The sequence below is a fragment of the Exophiala dermatitidis genome (genome assembly GCF_000230625.1).
Source record: "Exophiala dermatitidis NIH/UT8656 unplaced genomic scaffold supercont1.1, whole genome shotgun sequence".
NCBI lineage: Eukaryota > Fungi > Ascomycota > Eurotiomycetes > Chaetothyriales > Herpotrichiellaceae > Exophiala > Exophiala dermatitidis.
In genome coordinates, this window is record NW_008751646.1 from 3,479,163 (window position 1) to 3,496,263 (window position 17,101).

The 17,101-nt window shown below is 51.3% G+C and overlaps 8 protein-coding genes across 8 annotated transcripts; 4 read left to right on the top strand and 4 right to left on the bottom strand.

Moving 5' to 3' along the window:
* Window positions 1–65: 65 nt before the first annotated feature.
* Window positions 66–2,481, bottom strand: HMPREF1120_01244 (uncharacterized protein; the record flags this gene model as incomplete). The annotated part of the gene is made up of 5 exons (XM_009155256.1): window positions 66–697; window positions 763–1,236; window positions 1,302–1,477; window positions 1,590–2,107; window positions 2,176–2,481. 5 exons carry the CDS (start codon window positions 2,479–2,481, stop codon window positions 66–68), a joined length of 2,106 nt encoding a protein of 701 aa, XP_009153504.1.
* A 72-nt stretch (window positions 2,482–2,553) lies between these two features.
* Window positions 2,554–4,904, bottom strand: HMPREF1120_01245 (uncharacterized protein; the record flags this gene model as incomplete). Its single annotated transcript, XM_009155257.1, has 3 exons — window positions 2,554–2,604; window positions 2,719–4,556; window positions 4,736–4,904. 3 exons carry the CDS (start codon window positions 4,902–4,904, stop codon window positions 2,554–2,556), a joined length of 2,058 nt encoding a protein of 685 aa, XP_009153505.1.
* A 690-nt stretch (window positions 4,905–5,594) lies between these two features.
* HMPREF1120_01246 (uncharacterized protein) lies at window positions 5,595–6,431 on the top strand (the record flags this gene model as incomplete). Its single annotated transcript, XM_009155258.1, has 4 exons — window positions 5,595–5,694; window positions 5,774–5,804; window positions 5,884–6,227; window positions 6,305–6,431. The coding sequence occupies exons 1-4, from the start codon at window positions 5,615–5,617 to the stop codon at window positions 6,429–6,431; spliced, it is 582 nt and encodes a 193-aa protein (XP_009153506.1). The 5' UTR covers window positions 5,595–5,614.
* HMPREF1120_01247 (uncharacterized protein) lies at window positions 6,227–8,085 on the bottom strand. The gene has a single exon (XM_009155259.1). It carries the CDS (start codon window positions 7,894–7,896, stop codon window positions 7,060–7,062), a length of 837 nt encoding a protein of 278 aa, XP_009153507.1. The 5' UTR covers window positions 7,897–8,085; the 3' UTR covers window positions 6,227–7,059.
* Window positions 8,086–8,868: 783 nt separating this feature from the next.
* HMPREF1120_01248 (uncharacterized protein) lies at window positions 8,869–10,139 on the top strand (the record flags this gene model as incomplete). The annotated part of the gene is made up of 2 exons (XM_009155260.1): window positions 8,869–9,063; window positions 9,111–10,139. 2 exons carry the CDS (start codon window positions 8,869–8,871, stop codon window positions 10,137–10,139), a joined length of 1,224 nt encoding a protein of 407 aa, XP_009153508.1.
* Window positions 10,140–11,277: 1,138 nt separating this feature from the next.
* Window positions 11,278–13,739, top strand: HMPREF1120_01249 (protein phosphatase; the record flags this gene model as incomplete). Its single annotated transcript, XM_009155261.1, has 2 exons — window positions 11,278–11,337; window positions 11,388–13,739. 2 exons carry the CDS (start codon window positions 11,278–11,280, stop codon window positions 13,737–13,739), a joined length of 2,412 nt encoding a protein of 803 aa, XP_009153509.1.
* Window positions 13,740–14,379: 640 nt separating this feature from the next.
* HMPREF1120_01250 (30S ribosomal protein S16) lies at window positions 14,380–14,900 on the bottom strand (the record flags this gene model as incomplete). The annotated part of the gene is made up of 2 exons (XM_009155262.1): window positions 14,380–14,460; window positions 14,607–14,900. The coding sequence occupies 2 exons, from the start codon at window positions 14,898–14,900 to the stop codon at window positions 14,380–14,382; spliced, it is 375 nt and encodes a 124-aa protein (XP_009153510.1).
* Window positions 14,901–15,712: 812 nt separating this feature from the next.
* On the top strand, window positions 15,713–16,609 carry HMPREF1120_01251 (YjeF; the record flags this gene model as incomplete). Its single annotated transcript, XM_009155263.1, has 3 exons — window positions 15,713–15,782; window positions 15,911–15,976; window positions 16,065–16,609. The coding sequence occupies 3 exons, from the start codon at window positions 15,713–15,715 to the stop codon at window positions 16,607–16,609; spliced, it is 681 nt and encodes a 226-aa protein (XP_009153511.1).
* Between the last annotated feature and the right edge of the window lie 492 nt (window positions 16,610–17,101).

Consider the following 17,101-nt stretch of genomic DNA (forward strand, 5'->3'; position numbering starts at 1 on the left):
CGGATGGCGTCCTTCGCAGCCAGCTGTTCACCACCCCTAGTGGGGAGCAATTCGGTAAAAGCCCACTATGCCCACCAAACCTCATGCAAACTCGTCAAAAACTGCTCGTCGACATTAACGAAGCTCTTCCAGAAATCGATCTCCGTTCTCCAAGGTCTTGTCTGAATGAGGAAAGTCACCGAAGCCGCAAGCTTCAAAAGTTCTTCCTCATTCGCACCCATGACAAGTACCACGTCCTTTCTGACTCGGACTTTGGGATCGCCGAAAAAGCGAAACCGATCCATAAATGGTCTCAGCCTCTCGGTCACATTGTAATGGACACTCCACTCCGAGAATGCCATGTCTTTTGGAAGGAATTTCCATGTCCAAGTCCGGCCAATGGCGTCCACAAAGGAATTCATGTCTCGGTTGTTGGGACCGAGCATGTAAGGGTAGAAGTGAGGCGCCGACCACAGCCGAAGAAGAGCGAACTTAGCCCTTGGCCAACGTTTGGCGAAGTTGGTGGCATCCTGCCGAAGCGAGTCGATGGAGATGTCGTAGGGATTGCTCAGGGCCTTGTTCATGTTGAGTTGCTTCATCCAGCCACGGAAATCAAAGAAGAGATCGTGCGGTCGTCCTTCTTCTTGCGCTGCAAATGCTGTTCCGAGAACCTGCTCGAAAGGCTTATGGGCGGCGTGGATGAGCCCGTTTTTGAAAACTGCCCGCGCATGTCAGTCACAACACGTGATAAATTGGATAAAGACAAGGATGCCGTCAACATACATTGAGCAATCTTTGGTCGGATAACCATGTCCCACTCGTAGGGCAATTCACTGTAGTCATCCTTGAAAGGGCCGCGTTGGTAATCGACGAGCTGCTTATCAAGATCGTGGTAAAACGAATCATCTCTATATCGACAACTTTGACCACTTCGGCGATCCGGTGGCTCCTTGGAACGTTCTTCTTGTGTAAACAGCTTGGACGATTTGAACTTGGAACCTGCTTTGCTGTTGAAAAAAGCAGGAGCTTTAGAGCTGAAGAGCCATACGATGATGTAGGCTCGCACAGCGTCCCTCATCACGCGACTGTGTGTTTCCGGGTGATAGTCGAGGAATTTCAACATCTGTGCACATGGCACGCAGGTGTTCTCCCTGACGATAAAGTCCTCCGTAGCTTCGGCCCGTAGGGCAATATATTCCTCCCAGCGAGCTTGAGCACCTGGCTCCAGATCAGAATTGTGCCAGGCTTTTTTGAATACTGCAATTGTCGTTGTTGGTCAATACGATAAGAGTCAAAAGATCAAGCGGCAAAGTATTGCTTACTCCTCGATTTCCACAAATCCACAAACATCATAAAATCGTCCTCAACATCAAACTCATCCTCGGACTCGTCAAGCTCATCAAACTCGTTGGGGGCTAGATAAGGAGGAAAGGAATCCAGGATCTCGGATGTCTTGTCAAGCTGGCGAACCAGTCTCTCGAGCAACTCTCGATCCATACTGTACGACAATCAGAATCGAACACGTTTGTACGCAATACCACATGGTCATCGGAACCAGTAAAGGGTGTCGAGAGACTGCGAGCAGATGATACAAGAGCAATAATACTTACTGGTCATTCTCGTCGTTATCTGGCTCAACATCCGTCCATTCTTTGTCGTGCGGCTCCGGGTCGTCATCTTCTTCCTCAGAGTCGTAAGCAGAATCCATGTCAGGGTTGTCGGAATCAGCAAGTTCTGGTTGGCCGTCGTTGTTGATCCATTGGTCGAGCACGACTGTTGCGGATCGAGCATCCTCGAACCTTGACAGCTCACTCTCGAGTGCTTTGAAACGACGGCGGCGAGGAGCTCCGTCATTCTCCTCGGGAAAAAGGATTGCATCTTCAAGAGCATCCGCTTCAGTGTACACGAGCTGTTTTGGCATCGTTTTCAAGATCTGACTATCAGGCATTGTCATTGAAAAAACGTTACAACTCTCCTGCGTTTCGTCCCAGATTGTAGGGACATTTTCATTTTCTCGGACATCACGGGCTCGAAAACTACCCTTGTCGACGGTCAATGTCTTCAAATATGGGGCTGCTTCACTGTAGAAGTCCTCTGGCCGGCGGACCCGACGAGCTTTGTAGAGAAGCTAGATATAATTGGTTATCACATAGCCTGATAGAAGAAGAAGTCGTCTTACCTTTGTTACCATAGCACATCCCGCTCGTCCTTGGGGTTGGAGTTCCAGATGTAAATGTCATAGTAATCGTCGAACCCCAATCTGAAACTGCGATGGCGCTCCATTTCCTCGAAGAACCGTGGGCCAACGTACCGGATAGTCTCCCATTCCGACCGTGATGCACGTCCATAACCGGACCTTTGGCGGACGAGCCATAATTCTTCTTCAGGGGGCTCTACAAGGATGCGGCCTGTCTTGCCGTCTCTTACCAATATGAACACTTGTGACGAGTACATGGAAGCCTTTTGTATAAATGCGCGGCTGACTGGGTCATTTCGCCTCATTTGAGCACAAATGAAGCTTCTGCTTTCTCTTGAGGCATGTATACGACGCCCCTGGAGGCTCCGTCCGCTTTTTTAAACATTGATCTCACTTGTATCATCCGATACATAGAATGGAACAAAGCCCTGAACCACGTCAGTACTCAACCCACAATTGAGAAAGAGCTGAGACAGCAGCCAGAACAAGTGCACTCGAAATTCAGAGCTCCGCACACCGCCGGGATTTTGGAGTATACTTACTGCGTGGAGATAGTGCTGTCTGATTGACCCTACGGCCCAGCGGAGCCACTGCGGAGATGGGAAATAAACATAGACTGTCAGTAAGCTCAGCTCATAAAACTCGTCCCATGACTTGCAAAGTTCGACGGCTTTGAACAGACTGCAGTCTTTTGCAATAATGTTGAAGTGCAGCCAGCCACCGCGGCTGAGCCGGCTCTCACTTGGATAGTTGTAGATGTAACGACCGCATATCTTGACTCGCGAATTGGTCTGCTTGATATTTCGAGCGTCGTTCATTGCACCAAAGTCAATACGACTTCCCGGTTCTTGTTCTGTGGCATCCATATGCTTCAAAGCCTCCATCATCTCTGGAGGAGGTCTTTTGCCAGCCGCTTTCTTTGCCTTTTCTCTCTTTGACTGCCATACTGGAGGAAGTGGGTGTTTGCTCTTTCTTTTCCTTACAGGAGCGTCGTCTACATCGTCTTCTGAGCTGTCACCCTCGTCTGAATCCTCTTCTGGCCCTTCTTCCGTCGCTCCATCTCGGCGAAAGAAATCTGCACAAGCGTCTCGAATTTCTTGCAGCTGAGGCTGCTCTAGTTTCAGACATAAGTCTCGTAGATCCTGAGTTTTCACTTCGGGGTCATTGAAGAGCTCCTGGAAATTGGCGGCTTTCATAGCCGAGGGTAAAAGAACCGAGTTTCCCAGTAAGAGGCGGCAGAAAAGATAGCTCTTGATCTCTGCAATTTCTTCAAGGAGGCGGTCAACCTCTGGCGCGGGCATTGGCGGCATACGCTCAAGCCTTTCCTCTTTGCTCATCACGATCACCTGCCTTATCTTGGTTCCTTGGAGAAGCCTCGATCGCATTTCTTCACGACTTTCAATCTGTGAGTAGTCGGGCTCCTTATCAGGACGCTGTGGTGGGGTGCTCGTAACAACCGGCGTAGACCGAGAGCGGGGAGAAGATGTCTCCTTGACAGAGTTGACCGCGACTAATTCCGAATCCTGATTCGACTTCTCCTGGGTCTTTTTGTGCTTTGCGCCCTTTTTCTTCTTTCTGGCTTTCTGTGGCCCCGATGGTTCTTTTTCCGGCACTGGGAGGGCCTCTTCTCCACCTGGTCTGTGGATTGATTGACTGTTTTCCTTCTCAGACTTGTTTGCAGCTGTGCCTTCCCTCAGCGTTGTGGAGTCCGGAATGGTAGATTCCGGACTTTGGTCCTTTAACCACAGGAAGTGCGTGATGAGATCAACATAGGTCCCACGTTCATTCTCCAGAACATCCTCGATTGGATCCCATGATTCGGCATCCGACTCTTCAGCGAGCCTCTGCTGATACGCCTGTTCTAGATACTCCTCTTGCCGTTGGGCGTCTTCCTTGGCCCGCAATTCTTGCATACGTCGCTGGATCTCTTTCGCTTGGCGTCGGAAAAGAGCTGCTTCGCGCTTGACTCTCTTTTGTTCGGTTTCACGCTGATTGTCGATCTCTTGCTGATACTCGCGTGTCCAGCTGTACCAGCTCCGGTGATGATACAATACCTCCGCCCTACGATGGACTACCCGCTCCAAGGCTCTCAAAGCAGTGAGCTTCTGTGTGATCAGAGAGTTGAGGTACTTTTCATGGCCGTAATCCATGGTTTGCGCGTAGAAGTGAGTATGGTGGAGTTTTCGTGCCCTGATGACACGGTCTAGGAGAGTATATTGATGAAAGAGGTGGTGCTGGATTTCTTCCAGCTGCCTTTCGTCGCTCAAGTCCAAAAAGTCCAGGCTTGCCAGAGGCTTGCGGCTGTTGGCCAGATAGGCGGGGGCCGTCTCTGCGAGGGCATCGAGTTGTGCATTGCGGCGCTTGTAACCCTTATATAAGCCTGATTGAACCAGACACCATCAGTACACCTCACTGGCTGCAGCAGAGAGCGATGAGATGCATCAGGTGTATGCATCGGCTTGAGTTCCAATTACTAGTGAGCCCGGGATAGGAGCGTCCGCCCAGCAACAACTCTGTGGCTTTACCAAGAAACTCCTTTGTAAAACAGAGACGGCTTACCATAGCATTGCTTTGAATGAAAATAGCAGAAAAGGCCATTGGCAGAAGTGGCTTGCATGCCGCATGGCTTGTTATCCGCCAGGCCTATAGCACTGCATTGTTTCTGGTTATCGGCCACCAAAGGAGGCTGTGACGACCCCGCGTCCAGCTGTTCAGAACTGTCAGACATCTCGCAGTCTGGATCCGTGAGATACTAAGCCGGCTAGCATCTCAACCGATTGCAAATATTCAAATAGGGTAGTAGCGATGATGGGGACTTCTTAGGCTGGCAAACTCATTCAAGGGATGAGGTTGCAACTCTGGCAGTTTGACGCGTGAGTCGAGCGTCGCGTCCGAGTTTAGACTCGCGATTATAGTGCCCCCGCATGCGACCTATCCATTCCTAGACAGTACTATCGCTGCTTTACACCTGGTGCAGCATATCCCCCACTTGGACTGCCTGAAGTTATTGCAAGGTGAGATGCTCCAGCCTCTCTCAGGCGAAAAGATGATCTAACATTCCCTGTTCCAGCAAGGGATGTGCCGATGTGGACAGCTGAGCTTCACTCTGCAGCTGATCCCAGTCCTAAGGAGCCTCGATAGAACCCCCTCCTGGTAGACAAGGCATATAGAGCGGCAGCAATGTAATCCAAAAGAGGACGAGGCTGAACTTGGAGGTGCCAAGGAAGTTTTTCCGTATGCCGGCGCCGGCTGCATTGGGAGCTTGAGGTCGACATTCGTTGGCTTCTGAGGGTGTCAGGTGGATAACAAAGCATTTCTGAAGACTCTCTACCTAGGTATCTTCTCTTCAGCTGCGTGTGCTTGTCCTATACTTGGGGAATGCCAGGTCCCATCACCAGGAACCTTTCATAAGTGAAGAAGCAGCAGCCATTGCCCAACATGGGCGCAGGTCAATCCAAACCCGACGTGTCTACCAAGCATGTCTTTGCCAGTGACACACCTATCCAGTTTTCCCAAGAGTGCGTGCCCGTTCTATTATACTCCCGCGCTTTCATTAGGGTGCTGCGCTCCTCGGGGTCCCTGCTGACCGCTCTACAGATTACTCGACTCCCTCCAAGCATCATCAGAAGTATGACCGATCTCTGGCCCGCCATGTCTTTAGCATCTTGTAATGCCCGAGAATACCATACTTACAGTGCTTACTGCAGACAAATTCAACCCGCGCAAAGGCGTTAGAACTTCACATTGCTCAACGCGTCTCCGAAGAGTTAGAAAAAGTACAGAAACATGAATCCGCTCTCCTAGAGGAGGCCCGCAAGAAGATCGCCGAAGGAGAAGAGAAGGATTCGGCAAAGTCTTCGGCAAAGTCTTCGGATTCACTCCTTCAAATACCCTCGATATCCCCGAAAAACCTGCTCAGCTCCGAAAGCGACGAGGAAAAGCAACGCAGAGCCCAGAGCTCGCAGAAAGTGCAACAAGAAATCGAGAAGCTCAAGCAGACGCTAGGTCAGCGGAAAACATTAAAGGAACTCCCCAAGGAAGTGGAATCAGCGTACGTCTACGATCCCATACGCCAGCTGTGGAAAATAGTCTATGGAGATTCAGAGCTAACGTGATGCGGCTGCGTAGGAGACAAGATGTGGTCAACTGCCTAAGAATAAACGATAGACGACCACTCGACTGCTGGAAGGAGGTGGAAATCTTCAAACGCGAGGTACGGAAAATGGAGGAGAATTATGTTGAATCCGTGCTTTGATTGCATGCGCCATTATGTTCATGCTTCCTGTCCGAAGGCTCGGTCGAGTGTATATACTAGACTCAAGGAGAATGGGATCGATCGGCATCTCCGAGGACACTATCCAATATTCCTTACATGGGCCGCAGGCCTCAAAACAATTCCGAAGTCGCGCTGAAGCTTCGTGATCGGCGGATCAGTCCGATCCCCGAGCGGTTATCGCGTAGTGTCGGAGGACTTCGACCATAAAGGTGAAGCTGTCCAACTGGAACACTATCCATCATGCTAGCAAATTTGCTCTATGGCAATCCCAAGGGTAGTTCGAGAAGTAGAGCGCGGTGAGATATGCGTTGACTAAGCGTTGAACACCGGGGTCTTCTCGTTCTTCCAGACGCTCTTCGACCGTGGCTTGGTCGTCGAATTGCGGCTCAGGGTCCGGGGCTGCACATCTCTGCAGGACTTTGCCGCTTTCTCACGTTTGGCGATGTCTCCAGGAACCAAGAGATCCCGAGATCTGTAAACACCCGTCGCAAATTATCCATTGGCGGGAGATCGTTTCCTCTCCGTCTGTGTGTGTCACTGACCCTGTACAAGACCGGCACGGCTTGATGGTCAGATATATGATTGAAAACTGGCGAAGCAACTCTTCTTAACCCGCATCTAATTCTTTCCTCACAATCCATGCTCCGCCGGGTCTGAGTCTTTTATAATACCTCTCGAGCAGCATGACACGCTTGAAACCCCGTTTCGCATACCAATCAAGAGCGTCTTCGTTCTTTTCCCACACATGCGCGTAGATGCAAACCGTGCTGTCGGCCTGGGCAATCGGCGAACGCAGTACCGCGTCAAGGAGGATCGTCGCAAGTCCAAGGCCACGATACGGTGACAGTAGTGCCAGGGCTTGAATGTATATCTGCGAAGGCCCCTGTTCTGATAAAGGGGCACTGTGATTGGCGGAACATGGCTCCAGCCGGCATCGTATCCAGCCAACTGGGTCGGAGCCGTAGAGGACGACTCTGGACAACTGAAAGACGACAGGCTCGGAGAGAGTGGACGTAAAAAAGTTTTCGCCGTAGCGAACAGGCAAGGTGGTACTGGTGAGGCGTTGGATTGCAGGGATATGCGCTTTCTGGATTGTCGTGATGAAGGCGCCCGGAAGGTGTGGGACATGAATTATTCGTGATAAAGACTGGTCAGGCAGCTCTTCGAAACTGGTCTCGTTTGTGCCCTGGTCTTCAAGATTTGTATCTCTTTTTTCAGTACTAGTACGACCTGTGGCTGCTTGCTTTGCCGACCGATGATTTATTCCCTCTGCTATGCCTGGGATATCTGCTTGTTGAGTGCTTGGGACTGTTGGCATGCCAATAGACACCGGCTTATCATCTCCAACACTCTGCCCTACCTTGCGCCGTTGTAGCTCGGTGGCAGACGTAGTGGGCTTCGAAAAATACGAAAGGAGGCTGGCCTGAGGCATATCTGCTGGCATGCGTGCTAGCCTTCAGCCGCCAACGTGTGCCTGGTCTCCGGAAGGAGCCCAAATGTGAAAGTTATACCCCGACTCGACAGCTTCCAGCGCAGAACTCAGATGAAACACCTGTATATCACGTATCCTCTACGCATACCAGGTAGGTACCCCGGTACCTTGAGTTTGGTACGGTATGTCGGTCGAGTAGCGGGATGTAAGAAGCGCGTCACGTCCTTTCAGGGCAATTTTTGACGACGGGAGTATCCGCCGCTAAAACAAAGCTTATTGATGCTTGATCTGCACTAGTCCCGGAATGTTCTTAGCGCTCTCTGAAGCCGCCAGCCCGCATTTCACAACTTGAATGTTCTCCATCTTCGCCGCACCCAACTTTGTGCAATCAGTTACCAGTCGACGTACACCAGATACGCAAATATTGTCGGGTGCCTTCCTGGTGCCAGTGCTGTGAATTCTCTGGTCCTCACAACCAATTCACCCTGTGTTCAGACAATCCTTCGCCAGCGCCGTTCGACCGCCAAGGCACGCCTCGAATCTTGTGAGCCCTTGGGCCATTGCGGCATCCTATTGATTGCGACAATACAGCTCCCCTTCTAGAAAGGGAAACGTCCCTCGTGGCCTCGAGTAGTATTGTACGGTGCAAAAGATGAACACAAGAATGGAATATCAGTGAATAGAGCAGGCGGATACGGCAGCCAGCTGCAGGTGTTGAATAGAAGAGCGCGTGTGCAAAGACTCGATTCACAACACAACAATAGTAAGTGAATATGCCATTGAGAGCACTTTAAAACACAAGGCCTCCCGATCTGGCTATTGAGGTCTTGTCACTGGCGTTCCATCATGTCCAGCTATATAAATCTGCCCTTCGTCCACCATGAACTCTTTTGCAAACTTCTGCTATATAAAAATACCCTTCCATTCCTGTACTCGCAAAGTCTTCAGTCATATCTTCAAACGGTCCTGTCGTTGTTGCTCACCATGGCTCCGAGACGGGCATACTCGTCCCTGTTGTCCAACAGCGCGGTTGACGAGGACTTGTGGAAGCGCTTCGACAATGACGAGGAAATCACGGCTGACTTACCACCACCAGTAAAAGACTCTACCAGCATGGCTTCCTCCGCAGCAGACTCGAATCCTTCTGTGGACCTTTCGGTGGCGGACCAAGAACAAGCAGTTGGTTCCCCCTGCTCCTGAGCCGCCGTACCCGCTAACTGTTACAGTTCGCATATCTCTTGGACCGCTCCATTGAGAGCATTCTCCATGACATGCTTCTGGAGATACACCAAGAAGAGAAGATTGCTCGGATGCAGACGGCTGCTATTGAGGTCGAACAGAAAGCCGAGAAGCTTAGAAGTGCTCACGACGACGCTACGGCGGACGATGAGCCGGTGGAGACAGAAGCCGCCATTCTCAAGGCTGGCAAAGTCCAGCTCAAAGGCAATCCAATGAAAACCGTCAAGCACATCAGATGTCCGAATTGCCGACTCCGCCGCCTTCTTTATCCCCGGGTAGGATTCAACTCGCGGCCCGTGCCGGATCCCACAGAGCAGTATTGCAAGACGGAACCGATGATCATCCTCGACAAACATGACGTCCACGGACAGCGCAGAAAAGGAGTCAAGGTCAAGGGACAGGCCAAGGGCAAGAACAAGAAGAAGAACGATCCAGCATCGCCCGCTTCCGAGAACTCCGACCCGCTGACACCGTCTTCGTCAATGGTCAATGACTCGTTTGAGTTTAAGGAAATCGACTTCCCTGCAGCGAAATGCCCGAACCGAGAATCCCACCTTGGAGATCACTGGAAGTCGGTCAACGTCTTCGCGACACATCTGAACGGTAGTTGCTACCTTAAGAAGGATCGCGCCGCTGGTCGAGAAGCAAATGCCAAGATCGGTGGCACACCAAGGGATTCCAGAGCTAGTTCGCCCAAAGCAGGCGTCAACAGTACCAAGAGGAAGGCCGATGATGATGGCCCCGGCGGCAACAAGAAGAAACAGAAGACTGGCGATGTCAAAAAGATCGAGAAGAAGGGAGGCTCTGGACCGAGCAAGTTGAAAGAGGTCAACAACGTGGATGACCAGGGCGAAGCAAGTCCTCTAAAGGAGGCAAATGGCGACACAATCTCCGTGACACCGACCAAAGGTGCGAGAGGTGCCAGTTCGGAGCCACCATTGAAGCTCAAGTTGAAGACTGGGGCAAGTGACAGTATCGCTCGCAAGAAGCCGAGCAAGACTGGGAAGAAGGCTTAATTGGTGTACTATATCATACATTCAGGCATGGCAATGGCGTTGTGACGGGACACAGATATGAGCGGGCACGGAGCCCATGGAGCCACCGTCCTATCTACCTAGGTAGCATAGGGGTAGGGTTTGACCACCAGAAGGCTTGATGAACCTTGTGTGAAGGCCAATCATTGAATCATTCAGCGAGTATCCTACTGTCCTCATCCGTCCGAAGGCACTGTCGCAAACCCTGTTTTCTCCCACTCTATAGTCTTTCATTTTTCGACGAGCTGATCTCCGAGTCAATAGAGCGTAGGGCTCGTCAGGACCGCATCTCCACGTCCTCTGGTGGAAGGTTACCGATGTTCTGGTGATCTCCTGCCATGCGTCTCTCTACCTCGGCGTATTTAGCAAGAGTCGACTTTGAACCGCTCATGCTGTCCAGGCAATGATATAAACGAACGCTTGTTGGTAAAGCCTCCAGCAGCCTTGAGAATGGCGCTTGTGACCAGTAATTGAGGCACACATGATCAAACAATATAAGGGTAAACAACTACAGAGCGGCTGTCATACGGCAGCAGTGTACCGAGCTGGCCAGGCTAAATAAGGGTGTATTTTCTGGTATGTTTGTGCAGACATCGTTACAATGGTTGAACAACATGGCTAGCGCTGTTAATCGGTGGGTGTGTATGCTGAGCTCAACATCAAGACGTGGAATAAAGGCAGGATTCCGGTCAAACCGTCCATGATTCCCAGGGACGGAGGTGCCACGTAGTATTAGACAGCACAATCGTCCAGGTGTCTGTAGGCACAACATAACATACAAGGACAAGGACGTGTACTGCCTCACATCACCAGAGATATATCTTGACTTGTATTTAGGGAGATAGAGCGGTGAGAGATGCGTGGTCCAAAGACTCCTACAGCCGAACTGGAACCATTCAGCCCCGCCAAGGAGCACGAGGCTGAGCGTATAACGTCACAAGGCTGCGGATGTCAATCTCCCGCAACGCAGTCATCATCTTGCGCTGTGAAGCGTAGACGCTGAAGGTGCGAGACTCTGTTTATTCCAACTTGACGTATCGTGCGTCCTTTCCCCGATTTATCTTCTCATTTAAGTTGATCCTGCCAAATAAATGCATTCATCGTGACATCAACTCTCAAAATGAGTGGTGCGGCTCAAGACTTTAAGCTGAGTGCTGTCCTCAGTGGCCACCAGAGCGATGTATGTGATGCGTCCTGCTTTCAAAGGATTCCCTTGTTAACTCCCTGCAGGTCCGAGCAGTGCTTCTCCCAGACCCTTCTTTTGCGGTGACTGCCTCGAGAGATGGCTCAACCCGTGTATGGAAGCAGACATCCACCAGTCCTCCCAGATACGATCCCACCGAATCCTCACAGGGTGCACAATTCAAGACCTGCCTGGCATATATCCCTCCGGAAAAGGAATACCCGGATGGTCTCATTCTCTCCTCGGGACAAGATGCGCTCATCGAAGCCAGGCAGCCATCATTGACCGCCGATGTGAATGCAGATGCCATTATGGTCGGACACAGTAACCAAGTGTGTTCCTTGGATGTCTGCGCAAGAGGCGGCTACTTTGTCAGTGGCAGTTGGGATAGTACGGCAAAGTTATGGGCCATTGGTAGATGGGAGGCTTCCCTGGACTTGCCAGGCCATACGGCTACAGTGTGGGCTGTGCTGGCTTATGACCGGGATACCATTGTTACTGGATGTGCAGACCGAGCGATTAGAGTCTTTGACACTCGGGGCAAGATGTTGCTGTCCTGGGATGGTAAAGACATCGTGCGCGCTCTTGCGAGGCTGCCTGAAGGACATCCGACTGGCGCTCAGATCGCTTCTTCGTCAAACGACGGCGTGATCCGTCTATGGACCTTGAAAGGGGAGCTTGTGGCAGAACTGTTCGGACACGAATCATTCATCTATTCTTTGGCCGTGCTGCCGTCCGGCGAAATTGTCAGTTCCGGAGAGGATCGTTCGGTTCGGATATGGCAAGGCACGAATTGCATTCAAGTTATTACATTACCCGCAATCTCTGTCTGGAGTGTGTCTGCCTGTCCTAACGGCGATATCATTGTCGGATCCAGTGACAAGCTGGCAAGAATCTTCACCAGAAGTCCGGAGAGAGTGGCTGATCAAGAGACGCTGGCATCCTTCGAAGAGTCACTCAAGGCATCAAGCATTCCACAGCAACAAGTCGGCGCAATCAATATGACGGACCTCCCGGGCCCTGAGTTCCTCCAACGGAAAGCTGGTACAAAAGAAGGTCAGAGTCAGATTATCAAAGAAGACGATGGCAGTGCATGCTTGTACCAGTGGTCCATGTCACAGCAGCAATGGATTAAGATTGGTCAAGTTGTGGATTCGGCTGGCTCAAGCGGAAAGACTACCTACAACGGAAAGGAATATGACTACGTTTTCGATATTGACATCGAGGACGGCAAGCCTCCACTGAAGCTGCCGTACAACGTCACCCAGAACCCATACGACGCTGCCACCAAGTTCCTTCAAGACCACGAGCTTCCGCTGTCATATCTTGAAGAAACAGCCAACTTCATCATCAAGAACACTCAGGGGGCCACACTAGGTCAGTCACAGCCTGTTGGTGCCGATCCTTGGGGCACAGAGAATCGATACAGACCGGGCGAGGTGTCAACATCATCCTACCCAGCAGCCCCTCCTCCAGCCAAGAAACTTCTTCCGCAAAAGGACTACCTACCCGTTGTTATTGGCAAGCCAACTGCAGCGATGGGACAGATTGTAAAGAAGAACGCGGAGTATGGCCAGAGTGACAGCCGTCTGTCGTCGGACGAGATTGAAACCCTGACGGCCGTTACCCAACAGTTGGAGAAATACAACTTCCAGAGCACTCCATCCCTGGCAGCGTCCCCAAGTCTTGAAGCTGCGATTCCGGTATTGACGAAGATTGTGACTGAGTGGCAACCACCTGCCAACCGCCTCGCTGGTCTTGACCTACTTCGATTCATTGCGGCTGCCGCGAAGCAATTCCCTTCCGCAAGCGCCGATGGGATGGACATTGTGGCAAGCATTCTGGGCAGTGGCATTTTTGATCCTGATTTTGTCCGCTCGAACAACAAGCTAGCAATGATAGCGATGCGCTTCTTCTCCAATCTGATGTATGGATCGGCAAACGGGCGTGACCTGGTCAAGGAGCACTTGGACAATATCATTGAGAGCCTGAAGCCGATGTCGGCCATTGTATCATCTGATGTCTCTGTTGCCGTCGCCCTGACGACCCTCTATCTCAACATTTCCGTCCTCATTACCACTGACAAGAGTCTGGATGCCGAAACGAGCGCAAACTATGGCCTATCCCTGGTGGAGGAGCTGACCAAGGTGCTTTCTACATTCCCTGCCGTCAACCACACGGCGACAGCAAGTCCTTCGGCACAGTCGACAGAACCAGCTTACCGCAGCATCGTCGCCTTGGGCACGGTGCTCATCGGTCTGAGCCGACCCGACCTCGCAACAGCAGCAAAGGACATTTTCGATGTACCCAAGGCTTTGGGGGAATTACGGAGCAAGAAATACCTAGAGGAGCCGAGATTCAAAACAGTGGTTGGGGAGATCCAAGCAGCATTGCGGTGAACGCAGCTGCCATGTACGGCAAGGAACCATGCTCTTGGCAGTGACTTTGAGAATTCTGTGACACAGGGGTTCGCTCGTGATAAGGATTGAAAGACTTTCAAATTGGCATCTGCATAGCACCGGCGAATGTATAGGCATAGAAGCATCTGTGGCCACACACTACGGTACGGTGCGGTACCTAGGCAGACAAAATGTGAAAGCAAGCCAAATCACACGGAACGAGATGTGCATGTGATGATCTGGCATTGGGTGATCCCATAGGTAGGCTATAGACCGCTTTGATCGCCCTTGCCAAATTCCGAATCTCAAATATGCTGGTGTTTGTTTCTTAGAATTCAGCCTGCCTGTCCGTGAAGCTTGGTATATCACTTTCTCAGATGTGGTCAATGCCACGCTTCTCGCCTTCCTCCACCCCGGGCCTGGGAGAAACCTAGCATGTATTGTACAGTTTTTCTTTTTGACGTTGCGGAGATTGATTGATTGAATCACCCGCGGAAAAGCGAACAAACCCAAACCAAAACGCCGACGCTTATGCTTATGCTTATGCTTTTCTTTGATCATGCCAAGCCATGAAATGCCCTCCGTATTCAAGTTGTTGTTGAAAAGCTCAGCTCGCTAACAGTCACTTTTGCAGGGAACTTCAGCTCGCTGTAGGCTCCGGTGTGGGTGTGTGCTGCGGTCTTTTTGCTTTCAATGAGGGTTTCGGCTCGATTAGTCCGATCTGTAGGGTAGGGAAAGGAAATGAGTCAGCTGGATCATGATGTGGACGTCACGGTGTATGAGACTTGTTTCCCTTGTCCTTTTTTGGGGTTTATTGTTGGTGTTGGAAATCAGAGGGGAACCTCCGGCAGTTTGGTTGTTACCTACCAAACTTAATAACTTTTCCACCGGCTCCGTCGGCTGCGCGCCCACACCAAGCCAATACTTTGTCCGCGCGGTGTCGAGCTTGATATCCTTGATCTTTTTCGGTACAAATTTCTCCCCGTTCTCGAGGAACTCGGGCGTGTGTGGTGTGGCCAGCGGTGTCTGCGGGATCGGGTTGTATGTGCCTAGGACTTCGATGGGTTTTTTGCCGCGTGCGGATTTGGCTTGTGCGAGAACGATGTTGTAGATCGGGTTGCGGGTGGTTCCGAATCGAGCGAGGCGGATGCGGAGGACCATTTTGGCGGGTGATTGAATTGAATTGAGTTTGACGAAGGATTTGAAGAAGAGGGGTGAGAAGGGAGGCGCCTGGACGATCGACTGCCGCTGGTGTTGGTACTGGGACGGATGGGATGGCTGCAATTCAGTCGGTATATCGCATTGGAAGTGACCTTTGATATAGAATTGCTGATGGGAATTAAAGACGAGAGCAATTGTCGGCCCGACGTTGTTCCGGTCAATCGAAGTGATTGGTTGCCATGCTGACTCAGCTGGTGCCCGCTGAAGGCCCTCTGAGAGGACCCGGCGCGATGACGGCATTGCAATGCTCGTGGTCCGAGTCGCTATACTTGTACTTGAGCTCAACATCTTCAAGTTCCGATCCTGACAGACACTGCATTCTCTGTGCTTCAGCAAAGTGCGAGCTAGGGGAAATCCAAGTTTTACTCCAATAGTGAGACTCTTTGATCGTCTAACGGCTATATCGAGTCACTTCACTCCATCCGCCCGGTGATCATCACTCTGGTCGCTATCAAACAGGAAGTCCTTCGATTCCCGTTTCCGGGCATATGCTTCGGTCTTTTCTTCCCAACAAAGCAGTCAGGCAGGTCCTCACAGCTAGAAGATTCTCCAAGATGGCTTTGAAGGTCAGTCTTTCTCCGATGGTTCTACATATCCTCCATCCGGCCTGGTCCGTTCAGTGCGGTCCTGTCCAACAGCCCTGCCGAGGGCTCAAGGTGCCTGCTTAAGGTAGTGTCTCAAAACTAACGTCTTCAAAATGGTGGGGAAAGACTCTAGGTGCGAAGAAAGCAGCCGACCTTGATAAAGATCTCATGAGCGAAGATGGAGGCTTCAGTCTTGATCAATTGATGGAATTGGCGGGCTTGAGCGTTGCAGAAGCCGGTGAGTAAATGCTTGACAGATGCGCTGTGGTGCGGCCTGGCCGACTGTGGAACTGAAGGCCATGGGAAGGAAGGAAAGGAGCATTGGTTTCTTCGGGACAGCATTGATTGACTTGGCTTGTGGTACAGTGTACAGAGTTCACCCACCTTCGAAAGGAAAGAACATCCTAATCGCCGCGGGGCCTGGCAACAACGGTATGCACATGCCCCACTCAAAGTCCATATTGCCATACATGCCGACGAGGTACCTGTACGACGATGAGCTGACCCAGTGAGTACCTAGGGGGTGATGGTCTGGTCTGCGCTCGCCACCTGTACCACTTTGGCTATACGCCACAAGTCTACTATCCCAAGCCTACGAACGCGCCCATTTTCAATGGCCTTCAGAAACAACTCAACCATCTCCACATTCCGTTCCTGAAGTCCCTCGAAGATTTCACCACATCGCTGAACAGCTCAGACCTGATCGTGGACGCGCTATTCGGATTCAGTTTCAAGCCGCCTGTCCGAGCGCCATTCGACACCGTCCTGTCGGCCATCATCGACAGCAAGAAGCCCGTGCTCGCCGTGGACATTCCTTCGTCTTGGGATGTCGAGGCCGGACCACCAGAACAAGGTCAGCTCGGTTCCGAGTTCATGCCACAATACCTGGTCAGCTTGACCGCCGCCAAACCTTGCGTCAAACACTTTAAGGGCCAGAGACACTTTATTGGTGGCAGGTTCTTGTCAACCGATGTGGCTTCCAAGTATGGTTTGGATGTGCCGCTGTACGAAGGTGTCGATCAGATTGCCGAAGTCCCTGTTGATGCCAAAGTAGAGAAGCTGTAAGGGGAAGTCGCCAAAGAAAGGAATTAAAAGCAATCGAATTAATACAGGTACACAGCTGGCAACCGCTGCTCTATTCATGATTGTACGATAATATGAAATCGGAAACTTTTGACACAAGCCACTCATACATTTGCTCCTCGTCCCGACATAGTTGTGGTTAAAGTCAACGTTCCTTCGGAGTTACAAGTAACGCCGTAGTGAGAGTATATATTGCCACAAGTCAAGTCAAATGCCTACAGTCGTAGATAGAAGCTCCCAAGGTGCTGAATGGATAGCAGGCTGCCCGACCGCACATGTGGATGTTTAGTCAGCTGCTAGCCTTGCAACGTCAGCGCCGGTTGCGGGCTGGACGTGCAATACTGGTACTAGTAATAGGTCGTAATCACAACCAGAACCGTGACCAGAGCTCCGAGGCTCAGCTGGGGTATACGGCATGTCACATGAACTCATTCCTGGCTTTGCGGTTTACGAGACTTCCCGGACCATCCCTGT

Coding starts and splice junctions, on each gene's coding strand:
- HMPREF1120_01247 (XM_009155259.1), bottom strand. CDS start 7,896: ATGCCAGCAGATATGCCTCAGGCCAGCCTCCTTTCGTATTTTTCGAAG.